Source organism: Pocillopora verrucosa, chromosome 11 (assembly GCF_036669915.1).
Source record: "Pocillopora verrucosa isolate sample1 chromosome 11, ASM3666991v2, whole genome shotgun sequence".
Classification (NCBI taxonomy): domain Eukaryota; kingdom Metazoa; phylum Cnidaria; class Anthozoa; order Scleractinia; family Pocilloporidae; genus Pocillopora; species Pocillopora verrucosa.
In genome coordinates this window covers 19,272,498-19,289,003 of record NC_089322.1, presented here as the reverse complement: position 1 = coordinate 19,289,003, position 16,506 = coordinate 19,272,498, and the positions used below count along the sequence as shown (strand labels likewise).

The 16,506-nt window shown below is 39.6% G+C and overlaps 2 protein-coding genes across 2 annotated transcripts; both read left to right on the top strand.

Moving 5' to 3' along the window:
* Positions 1 to 5,365: 5,365 nt before the first annotated feature.
* Positions 5,366 to 9,986, top strand: LOC136284463 (uncharacterized). The gene is made up of 2 exons (XM_066174804.1): positions 5,366 to 5,766; positions 8,382 to 9,986. Exons 1-2 carry the CDS (start codon positions 5,724 to 5,726, stop codon positions 9,635 to 9,637), a joined length of 1,299 nt encoding a protein of 432 aa, XP_066030901.1. The 5' UTR covers positions 5,366 to 5,723; the 3' UTR covers positions 9,638 to 9,986.
* A 3,089-nt stretch (positions 9,987 to 13,075) lies between these two features.
* On the top strand, positions 13,076 to 15,903 carry LOC136284471 (uncharacterized). The gene is made up of 2 exons (XM_066174813.1): positions 13,076 to 14,253; positions 15,767 to 15,903. The coding sequence occupies exons 1-2, from the start codon at positions 13,354 to 13,356 to the stop codon at positions 15,863 to 15,865; spliced, it is 999 nt and encodes a 332-aa protein (XP_066030910.1). The 5' UTR covers positions 13,076 to 13,353; the 3' UTR covers positions 15,866 to 15,903.
* Positions 15,904 to 16,506: the final 603 nt, after the last annotated feature.

The following is a 16,506-nucleotide window of genomic DNA, read 5'->3' as shown; positions in this document are numbered from 1 at the left end:
CTCTGTACTTCGTGAATATGCTTTGGTTCCGGGTAAAAGTAGTACTGAAAGCAAGATTTCGTCTGCATGAAGCAGTAGCCCTGAGTACATTTGAAATCACACCGATCTCTTCCCCAGATATTGTCCGGTAAGACCTTCCCAGCATCGCACGTGCGTGTAAGTGGAAATAAATTTTGATATGGGTTGAGAAAGAATGTGAAACTCCCGCTGACGAAAAAAAAATTTCTGGGGAGGCTCATATGAGATATCAAATTTAATGCTAGCCTTATAATGTTCCATATTTGCTACTATTCAAGCTTAAAATTTTCTTAAAATTTTTTAAATTGTTGAGAAACACCACAGCCGGAAAGAGAGAAAAAGGTCATTTACACAAAATATCTCTTCCATTGAATTCCGACGATAAATAAATAACCATATTTCGTTATCTTCATAAAGAAGTGTACGTAGCCCAAAGAAATGGAAGGCTATTCGATACTAATCTCTCGCTAGATCTTCGAGGAACAAAAAGAATTCGTATAGGACTGCATTTTCGGGCAATGTTTCAGTTTCGACAATCTCTCCTTATTCTGACTCTACGAAAACTACGAATAAAAATTAAAATATCTGAGCCATTTAATTATAAGTTAATTGTTCCTCTCAACTCCTCACTTAAACAATAGCTATTGCTCATTAAAAATAAATTGATTTATTCTAGTCTTAGTAATATAAGAAGTAATCTGCGTATTCCGGCAATAATTACTTGGAGTCTGATATACTGTTACAGACACGCCTATGACACGCCTCCGCTACACTAGTAACCTTTGAAGGTTACATAATCAGTTTCGAATTAACAAAAGGAAATAAAGAGAGGCACGGAAAGCGAAGAGATCGTCAGCAGTTTGAAATAATCCTAAATGTCGAAGCCTTATTACGGAAAAGTCGCGGAAAAAAATCAAGCTTCTCAAAACTCTTTCGACGTCACTCTGAACGTCATATAATCAAGCTTCCTCATTACGACAATCGAGCCTGATTTTCGCGAAGAGAGGTTGACCATGATTCAGACGTTTGCTAAAGAGTACAAGGAGTCAATAACCCTGGCCTACTATTGTGGTAATCTTCTTCTTACAATCGTCGTCTTTGTATTTGGAACCATTTACTTGTGGCACAAAGATCGAAGGGATCAGCAGAGGCGCTTACGGGAGGATCGGGAAGACCAAAACAGACGTAACCAAGAAGACCGAAGAGATCATCAAAGGCGCTTACAGGAGGATCGAGAATACCTAAACAGACGTGACCAAGAAGACCGAAGAGACCATCAGAGGCGGGAATGGCGCCAGTTCGCGGAAAGAATTTACACAGATTACAGCAGTCTGAGAAGAAACCAGATCCTAGAGAACATGTTAAAGGTAAAGAAAACTTTCGAAAAATTTCCAATTCATTCTGAAGTAACTGGCCTTGATGTTTTGAGATACTGGCTCGCTGATGATCGCCACCGAAATGTGTCGAGTGAATCTCCCCAGCTGAGGGCCCTTCGTGAAGACCTCTACATGATCTTCTTGCAGCTAAATTTCTGCTCTTCGTTGATCCATTTAGGAGAGTGCCCAAATATACAAAGGAAGAATTACGATATGTAGTGGAGGAATTGGGGAATGTAGCAAAGCCTTTCTTGACAGGTGAAAAACTAAGGGTCGCTTTGAAATGCCTTGAAGATTTTGTTGGGGACAAATCAGGTGAAAAGAAAACTTGAAAAAATTGTTCCGTATGTAGACAACTTAAAGCTAGGTGATGATGATCAGTTAGGTGATGATGATTGGTCAACACCAATGTATAGCCAGTGTATCAAATTTTCGTTTGATGTGAGCATGCTGAACAACAAATATAAATTTCTCAAGGACCTCCATAGCATTCTAGAAATGGAAGAATATAAGACTGTTTGTGTAAAAAAGTTAAAAGATCTAAACTTGAACGACCCTATCGTCAAGGGGGATAGCGATGAGGTAGTTCTCGCAAAGGTGCTATATGAGGTACGTTATTATATCCATCATCTTCAGAGTAACCCACAGCTAACGATGATTGATGAAATGAATGTAGAAGATCATATAAATATACTACATCAGGTTTATAAGGAAATAATAGAGTTACCACTGATGAAAAAGGTGGTCAAAGCCTTTTTTCAAGGTTGTATAAGTGATCTTAAATTCGTTGCGGATGATCTTCCAGATCATCTTTGCAATGGAGAATTTTACAGAAGATTTTCCACCGAATGGGACCATGTGCGAGGAATGTTTACAATTGGAGCTCAGCAGGGTCCCCTGCCAAATCCATGACAGGATGGGGATAAAAATGAAGACCAATCATTAAATCGTCACGAAGAAACCTAAGTATGAAGTGTAAAAGAGAGCATAAATTCCTGCATTTGACTATCAATCAAGCATCATGAGAAAAATGTTGGCAGTTTTCAGGCTGGCTGCCATACAGTTTTAGAAAGTAATAGGCTTAACCAGAGTATGAGCTCCATGGTTTCTCATTTCCTTGACTTAATGTACTTCCTTGAAATATTAGTTCCTGGGCGCTTATTTAAAATTTCGGCCAGAGGAGGGGGGTTTTATGGAAGTAAATCGAAAGGGGGGTGCTTCTTAAATTAGAACAGCAATAGGACAAAAATTTAAAGGACAGATAACGCACATGAAGGAACTCTGTTAGCACATTGAGATAGAAATCAAGGGAACTAGGAAGAAACCATTCTCCTGTACTGATTCCTCTGTAGTTGAGGCTTAAGAAGTTGTAAATAAAGTGGCAATAGAAACAGCTTTTCCTTGTAATCCTACTATTTACAAAATTGAAGGAGAAGGGTGGGGGGGGGGGGTGGCGCTTTTTCAACAGGGGCACTTGTTTGACATTGTGACCTAGTAGGTGGGTACTTATTTGGAGGGGGGTTTGGTGCTTTCTATTATGAGGTGGGTGCTTATTTACCAAGCTTTTAGTAGAGCTTGGTCAATGAGTAACATTGGCAGTCGCCGATTTTTTCCAGAAAAATTGAAAATCAAATCCGGAGCTTTGGTAGGGCATTTGAGCACAATTTGCTTTCCCCCCTGGGGGGGGGGAGGGGGGGAAATAAACAAGCTTATCTCCTAAAATTCAATGCCAAGAGGATGTTGAATCTTTGAATTGACTGAGGCACAAAATCTTTACAATTGAGGTGTGACACAGTCATCAACCTGCATACGAATCTAAGGCCATCAACTGACAACGAGATTTTCTCGGCTCAATGAGTCAGTGGTGGATCTAGGGCAGGGTCCGGGGGACCTGGGCCCCGCCCTTATTTTGGGTAAAACTTGAAAAAAGAATCGCGGAAGAAAGATAAGCCGGCAGGGTAAGCAACAAAAAAACCGCCCCGTCCCCCCCTTAGCTCAAGGTCTGGATCCACCACTGTAAGTTAACATCCGAGTAACTGTGCAGAAAAAGCCACTTATGACTTCAAGAAGATCAGTTTGTCCGGGAGCCTATCTATAATTGAACGTTTGCCTCAACTCTTTTCCTATGCTTGGTTTCGCCTCCTTACAATTTCTATTCTAGGTACCAGTCTTTTTTATATTCACTTGTTCTCGAGCACTAACGCTATCATCTCATCATGATCGTTTCTCTTAGTATCAACTGTTTTTATCTCTTGATCCTGATGGAACGCATTGTTTGTTACCTCAAGTTTATTCCGAGGTGGAATCTAGTTGGGTTTCCTCTCTCACAAACTAATCTCGTAATAACTTCAGTTGTAACACTATGGGTTCCCGAGGAAGTGTGCGCTATTTCTTTACTGGAGGAATTTAAAAAAATCACCTTTTTTTTTTCATTTCTAAGCAATTTTTAAACAAAAGATAAGTTTACAGCACATATCAAGTACCAAAAAGTCAATATAAAATTCCAAGAGATGTATATTTTAGACTCTGAGAATGCAATCAGTAATGCTAGATTCGTTCAAGTTCCCCCATATCATTTGGCAAGACGTAAAATGAACTATGTGTTTTATTCCTTTAGACTTGAAGGCATCCTTAAATTCCTCCCATATTTGCGAGCAACTCTTTAAAGTTAAGTTTCAAGCTACCTTTCATGACCGATGTTAGTAACCATCGCGAAGAACGAAAAATAAAGCTTTAACTAACGTTTATATAAAAAGATCAAGAAGTTTGAAATTCAGGTGACAGCTTTTTGGATTTTTGGAATTTTTTTATCATCTTAATAGCAGTCCAGTGAGCAATTTTCCTGTATGTTTTATGAGTCGGATCTTGCTTAACAACCTGGTCGCTTATCTGCGACGTTAAAAAAGTGTCAGTCCTCTTTTCTGTCATTGATTATCCTTCTTGACCCAAATACGAACAATTTGCGATAACCGAAGCGTTGCTTGACACGTCAGGCCAGGTTACTAAGTGCATTACTGTCCACTGTTACTGATCATAACAAGAGAAAAAATTATTTTCTCTTGATCCTAAGTAAGAACCGAATAAAATGCGTGAATGATTCACCTTATTATATTATTGAAATTACTCAACGACACTAAGTTAAAGAATTTTTCTAATATAAACCACACAAATACCAAAAGTAGTGTACTTTAGTCGATATAACGAAAAATGGTCGGAAATTTAACTCTTGCGCGCGATTGTCTCTTCGGCTTCTCGGAAGTGAATAGTACTTATAATCATTTCCGCTCATACTGGCCAATCAGCGCGTTCGAAAGGCACACTTCACCTTTATGGTAAATACCAACATAACTTTTTTATTTTCCTGATGAATTTAACAATGTGGTAAATAGATTTCGCAGTTAATAATGTAAGAGAGAACGAAATCAAATTATGGATAAATAAATAGATGAGGAAATAGGGATCAGATAATCATAATGTCAAAAGCTATTTATATAGCGCTACTAAATGCGCTTTAACTTAATTACTGCAAACCACTGAACTAAAAGCTATACAAAAAAAGACATTTTAAGCTGTTTTGTTTTTTCATTTTAACTGGCGAAGCTACTACAGGTGTTAATCGATAATGGCAGTGAGAACTAGAGACTGGAGCTGCCGAGTGATCGAATGCGCGGACACCAAGTGTAGGCCAGTTGACTCTTGGAGCGGACAGATATCTATTTCGCGCTCAATTCTCCCATCGATTCCACCAAAAATGTAAATAAACAAGGATACAGAAAAACAACATGTGGTCTCTTTTTCGCTTTTAATGGTTTTAATGGAGCGGGCTAAATTAAAAGTAATCTTTTGAAGGACCTTGACAAATTGCAGTTTCCGCTACTCTGACACCCAACAAATGAAACTTTTAATAAGTATCTACTGGACCTCCAAGATAACATTTCCACTAGAATTCCTGTGAATTTTTCCTGAAAACGGAACAGAAAAGGATTCTAAGACAATCTTTGCGCGTTGCGTATGGAAGCAAGAAAAGGTCAAATAAGTATTCGCGCTGCCAGGTGGTAAGTGTTATGTAGTTTGTCAAAATAGAACCGACAACTGTGCTGATTGTTATGCATCATGCATATTCAATGAGGTTTGATTGTTGTGAACACAAAAGCGATCACTCACTTGTCACCTTCAAAAGGCCAAACTGTCTCCTTCGCCTTAGAACGCTGAAACCCACAACTTATCCTTCGAAGACATTTTTTTTTTGACGGGAAGGGAGCCGGCGAATAAACAAACCCATCTGTGCACACATGGCGGATATCGATTCGCCACAGTACGGCGAGGAAGATGAAGAAAATTGCAAAGACGTCAAAAAGAGCAGAAGAAAGCGGTTAGTACCATTTCTACGTACCAGATATATTTTAAAACAGTAATTATTCGCCGAATTCTGCGATAATTATCAGCCTGAAGTCGCCCATTTCCGAAGGTCAGTCATTGCTTACCAGGTATATACATCTCCTCGTTTCTTGGATCTGTGCAAATTCTGGAAGACAATCATATCTATCGACTGATGTTTGCACATAAAACGAAGATGAATGCGGAGATTAAAGGAGGCAAATTAAAAATATTGGTTTTACTAAACGGAGTGAAATATTGCGACTGCTGTTAAAATGTTTTTGTCGTAGATAAGATAAACGACTGACCAAAATGTTTCTCGCGATAAAAAAAACCGCAAGTAAAACTTCCGAACATTCGGAGGAAAGGTCGCGAAATTTTCAATAAACCCTCGGCAGACAAGTCTGTTTATTGTCAAAGTTTTATTAGTCTTTTGTATTGCAAAGCTTTTCCTGATTTTTCAGAAACCCTTCCCGGCCAGCCGGCACAGTGACATGAATAACCCGTCTATTTAACGGATAAATACGAAAGTGCTGGCTGATAAGTAAGAAATTTAGGGTCTTTCCTATTTAGAGACCCGTCGTGAAAGTTTAGCATACTGTTTACGCGAGGCCCTTCAACAAAGCGTTTGTAAACACAAAGCAACTTTAGGGATTTTAGTCTCTACATAAGCTGCTATATTGGATAATAAGTATAATAAGGTTTCATTTGAATGGACTGATTGGGTGTGAAAATACTTCTGCGCAAACATTATCGACAAATCTTACAGGATATTTTACATGATATAATTTTTGCTTGGCAGGGAATTTACAAATGATTTGTTTTCCTTAATTTCTTGCTAGTATATTTGAATTAAGTCAACAAAATTACCTTTTTGGTTCCTCCGAACAATTTGCTCAAACTGGCGTTACGATGTTTGATGAACAGAGAATAATAATACTTTTCACCACAGTTAAAGAGTAAAATTCACTTATTTTTAGCAATTCCCTGATAACTGTTTGCTAAACGTGCGATCAAACAAACCAAAATTTTCTAATCTGCGAATTCTGCATTAGTAAGCTGCGACCTTAAAAATATGATATTATAAGCTTTGTGGTGGATTACAAGTTAGCCAGCTTTTCTTGTGGTTTGGCGCAAAACCCGCTAATTAGGGGTATGTTTATGATAGCTGGTTAAGGCGATGTTGTCAATAATAATAATAATAATATTGTCAGGTTTATCCATATTTCTAGAGACAGTTCACCGCCGTGATGTAAACTATTTCAAAAACACAACGAACCATTAAAATCAAGTTGTTTTCTTGGTAGGAAGTTTCACATTAACGCGGCTTTGATGCGCAAAAGTCAACAACCGTAAAATTGTGCTTGAAATTGACAACGAACGATTAGATCTGATTGTCGGTGGGCAAGATTCGCCCAGTTACGCGTGACGAACACCGTGCGTGTTTTGTGCTTTCACGTATTGCTTATTTTTGTGTGCGAGAAATAAGCCCTCATGAGTGGCAAATTTGTGTAAATTTCGCGTTGGAAAGCCACGAAACGCGCAGAACTCAGAGAAGGGGAGGAGTGAGAACGCTATCAAAATTTCTCCGGCTCCCAAGAGGAGACGGGGGAGGGGTGGAGGGGTGGAGGGGTGGAGGGGTTTTGATGGTGCTTAACTTGTTGAACTATTTTTTCCAGCCCCCCAAATCCCACGTTATAACCGATCTTGAAGATGTAACGAAACGCCCAGTTCCCCCCCCCCCCGCCTCCCAAAAAGTGGGAGGGGGGGGGATGTTGCAAGAAAAACCAAACAACGGCAATGGAGGATATTGCGATACCATTAACCGACCCCTCCCAACCTTGCGTATATTTCTCTAAGTCCACTCTGTTCTCAAGCCCTGAAGAGCCTGCCGCAATTTCCCCCAGACACGAACCAAAGTAAGATGAAGGTAATGAATTCATTATGTTTTCTCGAGGCGAACTATCGTTGCAAATGTTAAGAGAATGCCTCTTTAATTGCAGGCAGTATACATCCTTTTTTTCAAAAAGGCTATCAGTATTTTCATAAAATTATTATAGGAGGGCGTTTTCTAGTTGGTGTACAGCCATTCCCTTCGCCTTAGAAAAATCAATAAAGGAGCCCTTACCAAGTTTTTTTTTTTTGAAGGGAAGGGGCGGCAGTAACCTCGCCAGGTATTTTAAAGAAAAAATAACAGTTCATTAATTGCTTTTGATCAGACTCTCAAATTGTTTTCTTAAAGTAATATAATATTTCTATTCTTTTTCCCAACACCAATATATGGAAACCCTTACAATATTTCAGATTAAATATAGTTCTATTTTTATCGTTTAACACACTGAAAGCGAAGAGATCGTCAGCAGTTTGAAATAATCCTCAACGTCGAAGCCATTTTACGGAAAGGTCGCGGCAAAAAATGAGCCTCTCAAAACTCTTTCGACGTCACTCTAAACATTAAATATCAAGCTTCCTCAGTAAATACGAAAATCGAGCTTGATTTTTGTGAAGAAAGTTTGACCATGATTCATAGGTTTGCTAAAGAGTACAAGGAGTCAATAACCCTGGTCTACTTTTGCGGTAATCTTCTTCTTACCATCGTCGTCTTTGTAGTTGGAACCATTTACATCTGGCACAGAGATCGAAGGGACCAGGAGAGGCGCTTACAGGAGGGTCGGGAATATCAAAACAGACGTGATCAAGAAGACCGAAGGGACCAGGAGAGGCGCTTACAGGAGGGTCGGGAATACCAAAACAGACGTGACCAAGAAGACCGAAGAGACCATCGGAGGCGAGAATGGCGCCAATTCGCGGAAAGAATTTACACCGATTACAGCAAACTGAAAAGTAAAGACATCCCTCAGAAAATTGCAAAGGTAAAGAACACTTTTGAACGTATACTAATCCACTCTACAGTAACTGGCCTTGATGTTTTGCGATACATGCTCACCGATGATAACTACCGCAATTTTGCGAGCGAGTCACCTCAGTTGAAGGCCTTACGTGAAGACCTCCACATGATTTTCTTGCCGCTAAATATCTGCTCTTCGTTGTTTCTCTTGGGAGAAGTGCCAATAAATATAAAGGAAGAATTAAGACTTGTGGTGGAAGAGTTGGGGAATTTAGCAGAGCCTTTCCTTACAGGTGAACAACAAAGGGTCGCTTTGAAATGTCTGAAACATTTTGGCAGTAACAGATCATCAAATGCAATGACTGAACATGCTCAAAGAAGCGTGAAAGAGCTTGATGAGCGAATTAAAGCTATTGCTCCGTACGTAAACAGCTTACAGTTTGGTGGTCCCAATAGTAAGGAGTTCCGAAACGATTTCCCACAGATGGGCACAGACATGAAAGATTATAGCGAGTGCAGAAAATTTTGGCTTAATAAAACAATGATCATACAAAACAGGCACGAGAATCTCAAGTTTCTCATACAACTACACGAGGACCTAGAATGTAAAGAACTTGAGGCTCACTGTGCCAGAATCTTTCGAGAAGAACTGGAAGAACTGCCAGCTGAATCGTTCGAGCAGATCAGCGACAGTGATAGCGATGAAGCGATTTTAATGAAATTTCTACATGAATTGCGTCTATATATCCATATTATTCTGAGCGAAAACCAGTTCACGATGGTTAAAAGACTAGTTGAGAGTAGCGTGGATAGACTGCGTAAGCTTCGTGAGAGATTGCAACCGATAAAGGTCCAAATTAAAGAGTTATGTCAGAGATTCAGTGACGATCTTGTGCGCATTAAGAGGGCTATAGAGGGGTACCCACCACGTCATTTAACTGGCGAGAAGTTTTTCAAACAGCTTAGTGACCTATATGAAGAAAAGTTTCGAAGAATAATCACTGGTGTGGAGGTATAGCACTAACACAACTGAGACCTCTTTATAAAGTTCATGCTTTATCCTTGTTGTTTTTGTATGATAGTGACATTTTAGTACCAAGATGAGTTCAGGCCTTGCTTAATTAGTAAGCCCAAGCAGTTAAGTTATGACTATATCTGAGTTTGAGTTAGCATCAGTTCCATTTAATTAGTGTAATTATGTATGAGAAAGACTTCAGCAAGTATGCAAAGGTTTAATTGCAGCTTACAGCATCATTGTAATTTGCAACTGAAATATTGATTATGAATCTTGCTACATTACTTGAGACACTCCTTTGGCCAAGGACTTGATAAAATACAGAGCTTGACTTTTAGAGTCAGTGTTTTCTTAATTTGGTGACTGTAAAATTCCCAATACCCCTTTTGCTTTTGCTTCCTTAATTTAAATTGCAATGTATTGCTTGCATTAGGGTTGTATTAGCAGTAAATAAAAACTTTGTTTTTGTTAATTGTTTCCATTTCTATCACCAGGGGAGGAGACAGGCACTCATCAATATATGGTCGCCCCAACGGTTTGGGTACTGGGTTGTTTTGTTCGGAATCGGATATGAATTTTGACCATTATCATCTTCAATAGGGTATGGTTTTCACTGGAATCTTGAGAGGGTATATAGGTATTTGTCATTTTGTTTCCCCCCTTCCCATCCTGCCCTCTCCCCTATTAATAATAGAGATAAAGAAATAACTAAACTCACTCAAGCCTGCTGCTTGGGAGAATTTTACCAATTCTTAACTTTGGCACTGCTGTCAGATCTGACAGATGTAGATCATTCCTTCTGTCACAGCCAGCTGTTGAGGCTTTTGAAGTACCACTGGCAGCCACACGCAATCAGAATGGAAGACCTGTCGCTTAATTCTTCTCACGAACCCTGCGTCCATAGAGATAGAGGTGCACTCAATAATTGACGCACTAAAGTACTGGAGACACTTCCCTGGAGGACACTTCATCCTTAAATCTGATCAGAAATCTGTATCCTACATGTGCGACAAATGTCACAAAGGAAAAATAAAGGACAAAAAATTCCTGTGTTGGAGACCAGAACTCTCTTAGTGCAGTTTTGACATCATCTATCGCCTTCGAAGAAATAACATCGTACCAGATGCCCTGTCTAGAGCCAAGTGCGCTACTACTACTGATGACTCACTTTATGAGCTTTATTAGTACCCTCTGCCATCTGATCACCAGGGTAAACATTTTGTGTGGACCAAGAACTTTAACCTTACATGTACATCCTAGAAGAGAGGATTACAAGGAAGTACCCAGTTTGATGCGAATGCAAACCTCAGTTTCCTTGGCCTCAGAAGGGTCCCCTTTTGTGTTTATACATGACTTATTTTGGACTCAGTGTACATGTACTCACTGCCAGGTTTCTTGTGCATGTATAATGCGTAGTACGATATTAGGATATTCAAACCTATAGTAAAATGGGTGATTGAATGTCGTCTTTATTCTACAGCACAAGGTCACACAAGCTGAAACGGATGAATTTTTGCCAAAGAGCGTATTTCCATTTATATATTGTTCCATTTATATATTGTTTATGGCGGTTATGCTTCAATTAATAACACTTAACCTATTTTTTCATGTGGGACACCCCCAAAGGTTTACCTTATCCGTGAAAATATAGTGCCAGAGGAGCTTGTCTTTATTCTTAACCTTTTTAACTCTTAGAAGTGATGAACAAGTAACTTCTCTCTATCTATACAATATCCAGGAAACAAATAATGAGAATACTCAAACTTATCAGCTAGAAGTTGTTGTCTTGATCTATCACCGAATTCTTGTTGCTTGTTTGCAAGGAAATGTATGGCAGTTAGAAGGGAGAGTTAACAATCAGATCTTAAGAGCTAAAGGGTTAAATGGACCACCCCCTCCCCTCTCCTTCCTTTTAACCCATGCTCACCCCCAGCCATCCACTACTGTAAAATTAACAGATGGCAGCTATGATTTTCACCAAGGAAATAATGAGGGTCACTGAGCACTCATTTGCCAAACATTACGTCTGCCCTGCCGGCTAGGTTGAGAATTTTCTTGAAGTTTCTGTCTCAGTAGGGCTCTGAAACTTCTGATTTAAAGTGGCAATAGACACAAGTTTTCCTAGTGTTCCTACGATTTACGAAAGTGAGGGAGGAGGGTGGGGAATTACTTATTCGAGGGGCGCGCTTGTTTGACATTATGGCCTAGTAGGTGGGTACTTATTCGGGAGGGGGGGGGGTTGGTGCTTTTTATAACGTGGGCGCTAATTTGCCAAACTTTTAGTAGAGCATGGTCAATGAATGTAGACTCGCAGGTTACTTCCCACCTTCGCGGGTGTCCTTCGGGAAAAAATTCGTACGCACGCTAGTTTTACTAAATTAAGCAACTTTTCTTTTAAGGAAGTGCCAAGAGCCAGTAAGGCGTCAAACGACCGAAGATTCTTCCTATCGGGTATCGGATGCTGCAGCACGAGCAAAATAGCTGCAGTCTCATTCACAAGGCATCAATCAACTAATGTGTGTCGGGCTTTTTCGATATTCTGATTGGTTGTGTAGATGTCACAAACAATTCGCGTCACGCCAGGAGATTATCTGGCCCCCTGAAACCGCAAGCCAATAGGACAATGGGACCTCCTGGCGTCAATGACGATGAATCAAGATTGCCCGGGAAAAGTAACCCATTGCAGACACGTTTTTTTTTATCTCGATCGCACACAGTGGATCGTTGAGGAAACGACACAATAATGAGCAAAGCTGCCAAAGGCAAAGAAAAAAACCCGCGGCAAAAATGGAAAAACCGCAAAATGAGCCGAGGAGCAAGACAACGAATCGACATACAGCTTTCAAAATTACGATTCGAGGCGATTTTTATTGCTTTTGTATCAAGGCTGGTACTTGCATAAAGAAAAGGATCCTTGTTTTTAACATCATGTATGGCAAATTTCGGTTGGACGGCGATTTCATTGTTGATCCGTGGAGGCAATGCAGAGTTTTCATTGCTTACGATGGTAGACGGTTTGCCGAAAAACTGGATCGGTACATTACCACCATTGTGCTCAAAGACGGGACACGCTGCAAATAAATAATTTGAAAAAGTCTTTCAGCATACTAGATTACGCACTTAGAGTGTTTTTCAAGGCCTTTCTTTTATATGAAATGTTTTTTCAATATTTCAACACTTTCCCGCCCGGTGCATTGCGTAAGTTTTAACAAAAGGTCAAAATATCAGGTCTCTACAAGGCTCACACCGAATTGATAAAGGCAAAAAATCAGTTAAAAATAAAAGAAACCGCCTTCCATTTTTCGAAAACCTCTCGTGATTTAAGTCCTTTGAGTGCAAGGCCTTCTTTACAAAGCATGTGGAACTAATAAGAAGAAACCTCTTGAGCATATCCTCAGACTCGTCTCTTTTCCCATCGAAATAACCCAAGAAGTACTGGTTTTCAACAGAACAATTTTCAAGGTTTTCCTCAAGGAAGTCAATCTCCGAGTTATTTAAAGACGATTGAATAGTCGCCGCCATCATTACGCATTCTTGTGTCTTACCGTATTTAAATGTCATCCTTTCGCGGGCTTTCGCAATATTCGCGGGTTTTCGCAATATTCGCGGGTTTAATCATTTCCCCGCTGACCAAAATTAACGTGTACTCTTACCCTCGATGAACGCCTTCGATATAACGCCATCTAATCGAGCCTGACTTCCGTAAGGAAAGGTAGACAATGCTTCAGAAGTTTGCTGAAGAGTACACTGAGGCAATAACCCTGATCTACTATTGTGCTAGTTTCCTTCTAACATTCTTCGTCTTTATATTTGGAACCATTTACTTGTGGTGCAAAGATCGAAGGGACCAGCAGAGGCGGCAATGGCGTCAGTTCGCGGAAAGAATTTACGAAGATTACAACAGTCTGAGAGAAAAAAATATCCCATTGAAAATGTTAAAGGTAAAGACAACTTTTGAAAAACTGCATATTCACTCTACAGTAACTGGCCTTGATGTTTTGAGATACTGGCTCGCTGATGATCGCGATCGAAATGTTTCGAGTGAATCACCCCTGCTGAGGGGACTTCGTGGAGACCTCCACGTGATCTTCTTGCAGTTAAATTCCTGCTCTTCGTTGATCCATTTAGGGGCAGTGCCAAAAAATACAAAGGAAGAATTGAAATATTTAGTGGAAGAATTGGGGAATCTAGCAAAGCCTTTCTTAGCAGGTGAAAAACTAAAGGTCGCTTTGAAATGCCTTAAACATTTCAGCAGGGACACACCAGATGCAGAAACTAATGAAAGAGTGCTTGATCAGCGACTTGAAGAAATTGTTCCGTATGTAAACAGCCTAAAGTTAGCTGAGCAGCAACTTCAAACTGACCGCTGGGGAACATCAATAGAACAACTCAAAATGCAGCAAATTAGCTGGTGCATCAAATGTTCGTTTAATGCGAGCATGGCGAACACTAATTATAATTTCCTCGTGGGCCTCCACAATATTTTACAAGAGAAAAAAAGTAAGATCACTTTTGTCAGAAAGTTGAAAGATCGACATGCAGTGCAACCTCTAAACTTGATCGACCCTATCGACGGCGGGGATGGCGATAAGGATGTTCTCGCAAAGGTGTTGCACGAGGTACGTTATTATATTCATTATGTTCAGAGCAAAGGAAAGTTAAAGGAGATTCGTGGAGTAAATTCATCAGATAATATAGAGAGACTACGTCAGGTTTATATTGAAGTGACAAAATCATCAGTGGTCAAAAAAACATTCAAAGAGCTATTCTCTAGATGTATAGATGATCTCAAACGAATTGCGGATAATCCACCAGAACATCTGTTAAATGATAATTTTTCTAAAGAGTTTACTAAGTTATGGGACAAAGTGAAGAAAACTTTTACAATTGAAGCTCAGCAGCGTCGCAACCAGAGAGAAACTCTTGTATGAAGTTTAAAGGATAGAACAATTCCTGCATTTTACTACCAATTAAGCATCATAAGAAAGATGTTGGCAGTTTTTAGACTGGTACAATGCATTTTTAGATAGTAGTCTTTTTGTCACTATTGTTTGCATTATGCTTATTTTTATTAATAGTTTTCTGCACTTTAGGCACAGCCAATATTAAACCTTTATACCCTAAGATTGACCAGCATCTAGTTTCTCCTTACAATGATATTGCTGAATCATTCATCTAAGGTCATGAGAATAAAAGAAATGATCACCAACTAAAGAAGCTCTTGATTGTTAAACAAATTCTCTTTGTCAGCATAATAGGAAATGTATAGAGAACAGTGTGGAGAAAATGCCGACTGATGTTAGGGTGTAAAGAGTTAATAATATTTACCCATTCCTTATTAGGCTTGAAATATTAGTTCCTGGGCACTTATTCAAAATTCCGGCTGCAGGAGGGGGCTTTATGGAAGAAGGACACTTAATTGAAACGGGGGTGCTTCTCAAATTAGCACAGTAATAGGACAAAAATTTAATGAAAAGGTAATGCACATGAAGGAACTCTTTTAGCACATGGAGATAGAAATCACTGGAACTAGGAAGAACTATTCTCCTGTACTGATTCCTCTTTAGTCAGCACTTAAGAAGTTGTAAATAAAGTAGCAATAGAAACAGGTTTTCCTTGTGTTCCTACTATTTACGAAAGTGAGGGAGGAGGGTTGAGGGGGGGTGCTTGCTTTTGCAATGTGCTGATTTGTCACTCTGCCTTGGCGTTCCGCTAGTATACTTTGCTATTTTGCCATTGCATTCTAGTATTCTTCAATTTTGACATTGGGAAAAGCTGTTTTGCTGTTGTGATTTGTCATTTTCATAGCATGCATTTCATTATGGTGTTTTGTCAAGGTAACATGAAGTTTGGCATGACACTCAGAAACGAGTTTTGTACAAGATGAATTATTTCCCGCCAAAATTATAATTACGTTAATATATTTCCTCCCTGTCTCCCTGTCTTGGTTGAAAACATGGTGGCTCTTCATGAAAGAGCGGTGAATTTATAATTATTAGAAGAGGCAACCTGTCTTATTAGGGAACACACATCCCAGGGTCCCAAGAATGGTCCTCCAAGGTATGGTGCAATAGCCAATGCAGTGAATGGATGACAGACGAGTACTGGAAAAATTTTCGAAATTTATTTCAGCCGTACATGGCTTGTGCAAGGTCAATCAGTTTCTCAAGCAGCAGCAGTCAGCGTCATCAGCTCCAGCTACTAAAAGGAGGAAATGGAACACAACAGTAGTGTTCTTCAAACAAGATACATGGACCCACAAATTTTTTTGTCTGGCAGATAAAGAGCAGATGGCAGTTCCTAGCAGATCATTTAAAATCCAGTTGCAACAGGCTGGTGCAGGCTGCAAAAAAATTTGCTTCAACAGCAAGGCCCACACAATGGAAGTCAAGACAAAGCTAGAAGAAAGCTACTCTAAGTTAATTGCTGGTGGAGGGTTTGAAATACTTCAATGAGGTCTGAGCCCTTCTGAATTAAGCATTATTCCTCCTCCAATTCAGGTACACTGTACACTATTTATGCAACTGTGCAGGATTGGGACAAGCAATCACCTACATAAGATCTGTACAATGCAATCGGAACCAAGATCCCATTGAGGTAGTTTTAGAGGATTGCCAGGTGTGTACAATTTTACGGGTTAAGATTGTATACTACTTGTGCAAACATTGTAGTGATATGAATTAGTGACAATCTGATATCAGCTTGATTACTATGTGTGTGATATGTGATATGAATGAAGAAAGTGACTGCAAAGGCTAAGATTAAACAAATGGTAAAAGGCACAGCATATGCTACAGATATCTGAGGAAGCGGAAGAGTTAGCCAAGACCTAATACAGCTTCAAGTGTTATGAAAACATCCCAAGTGCATCC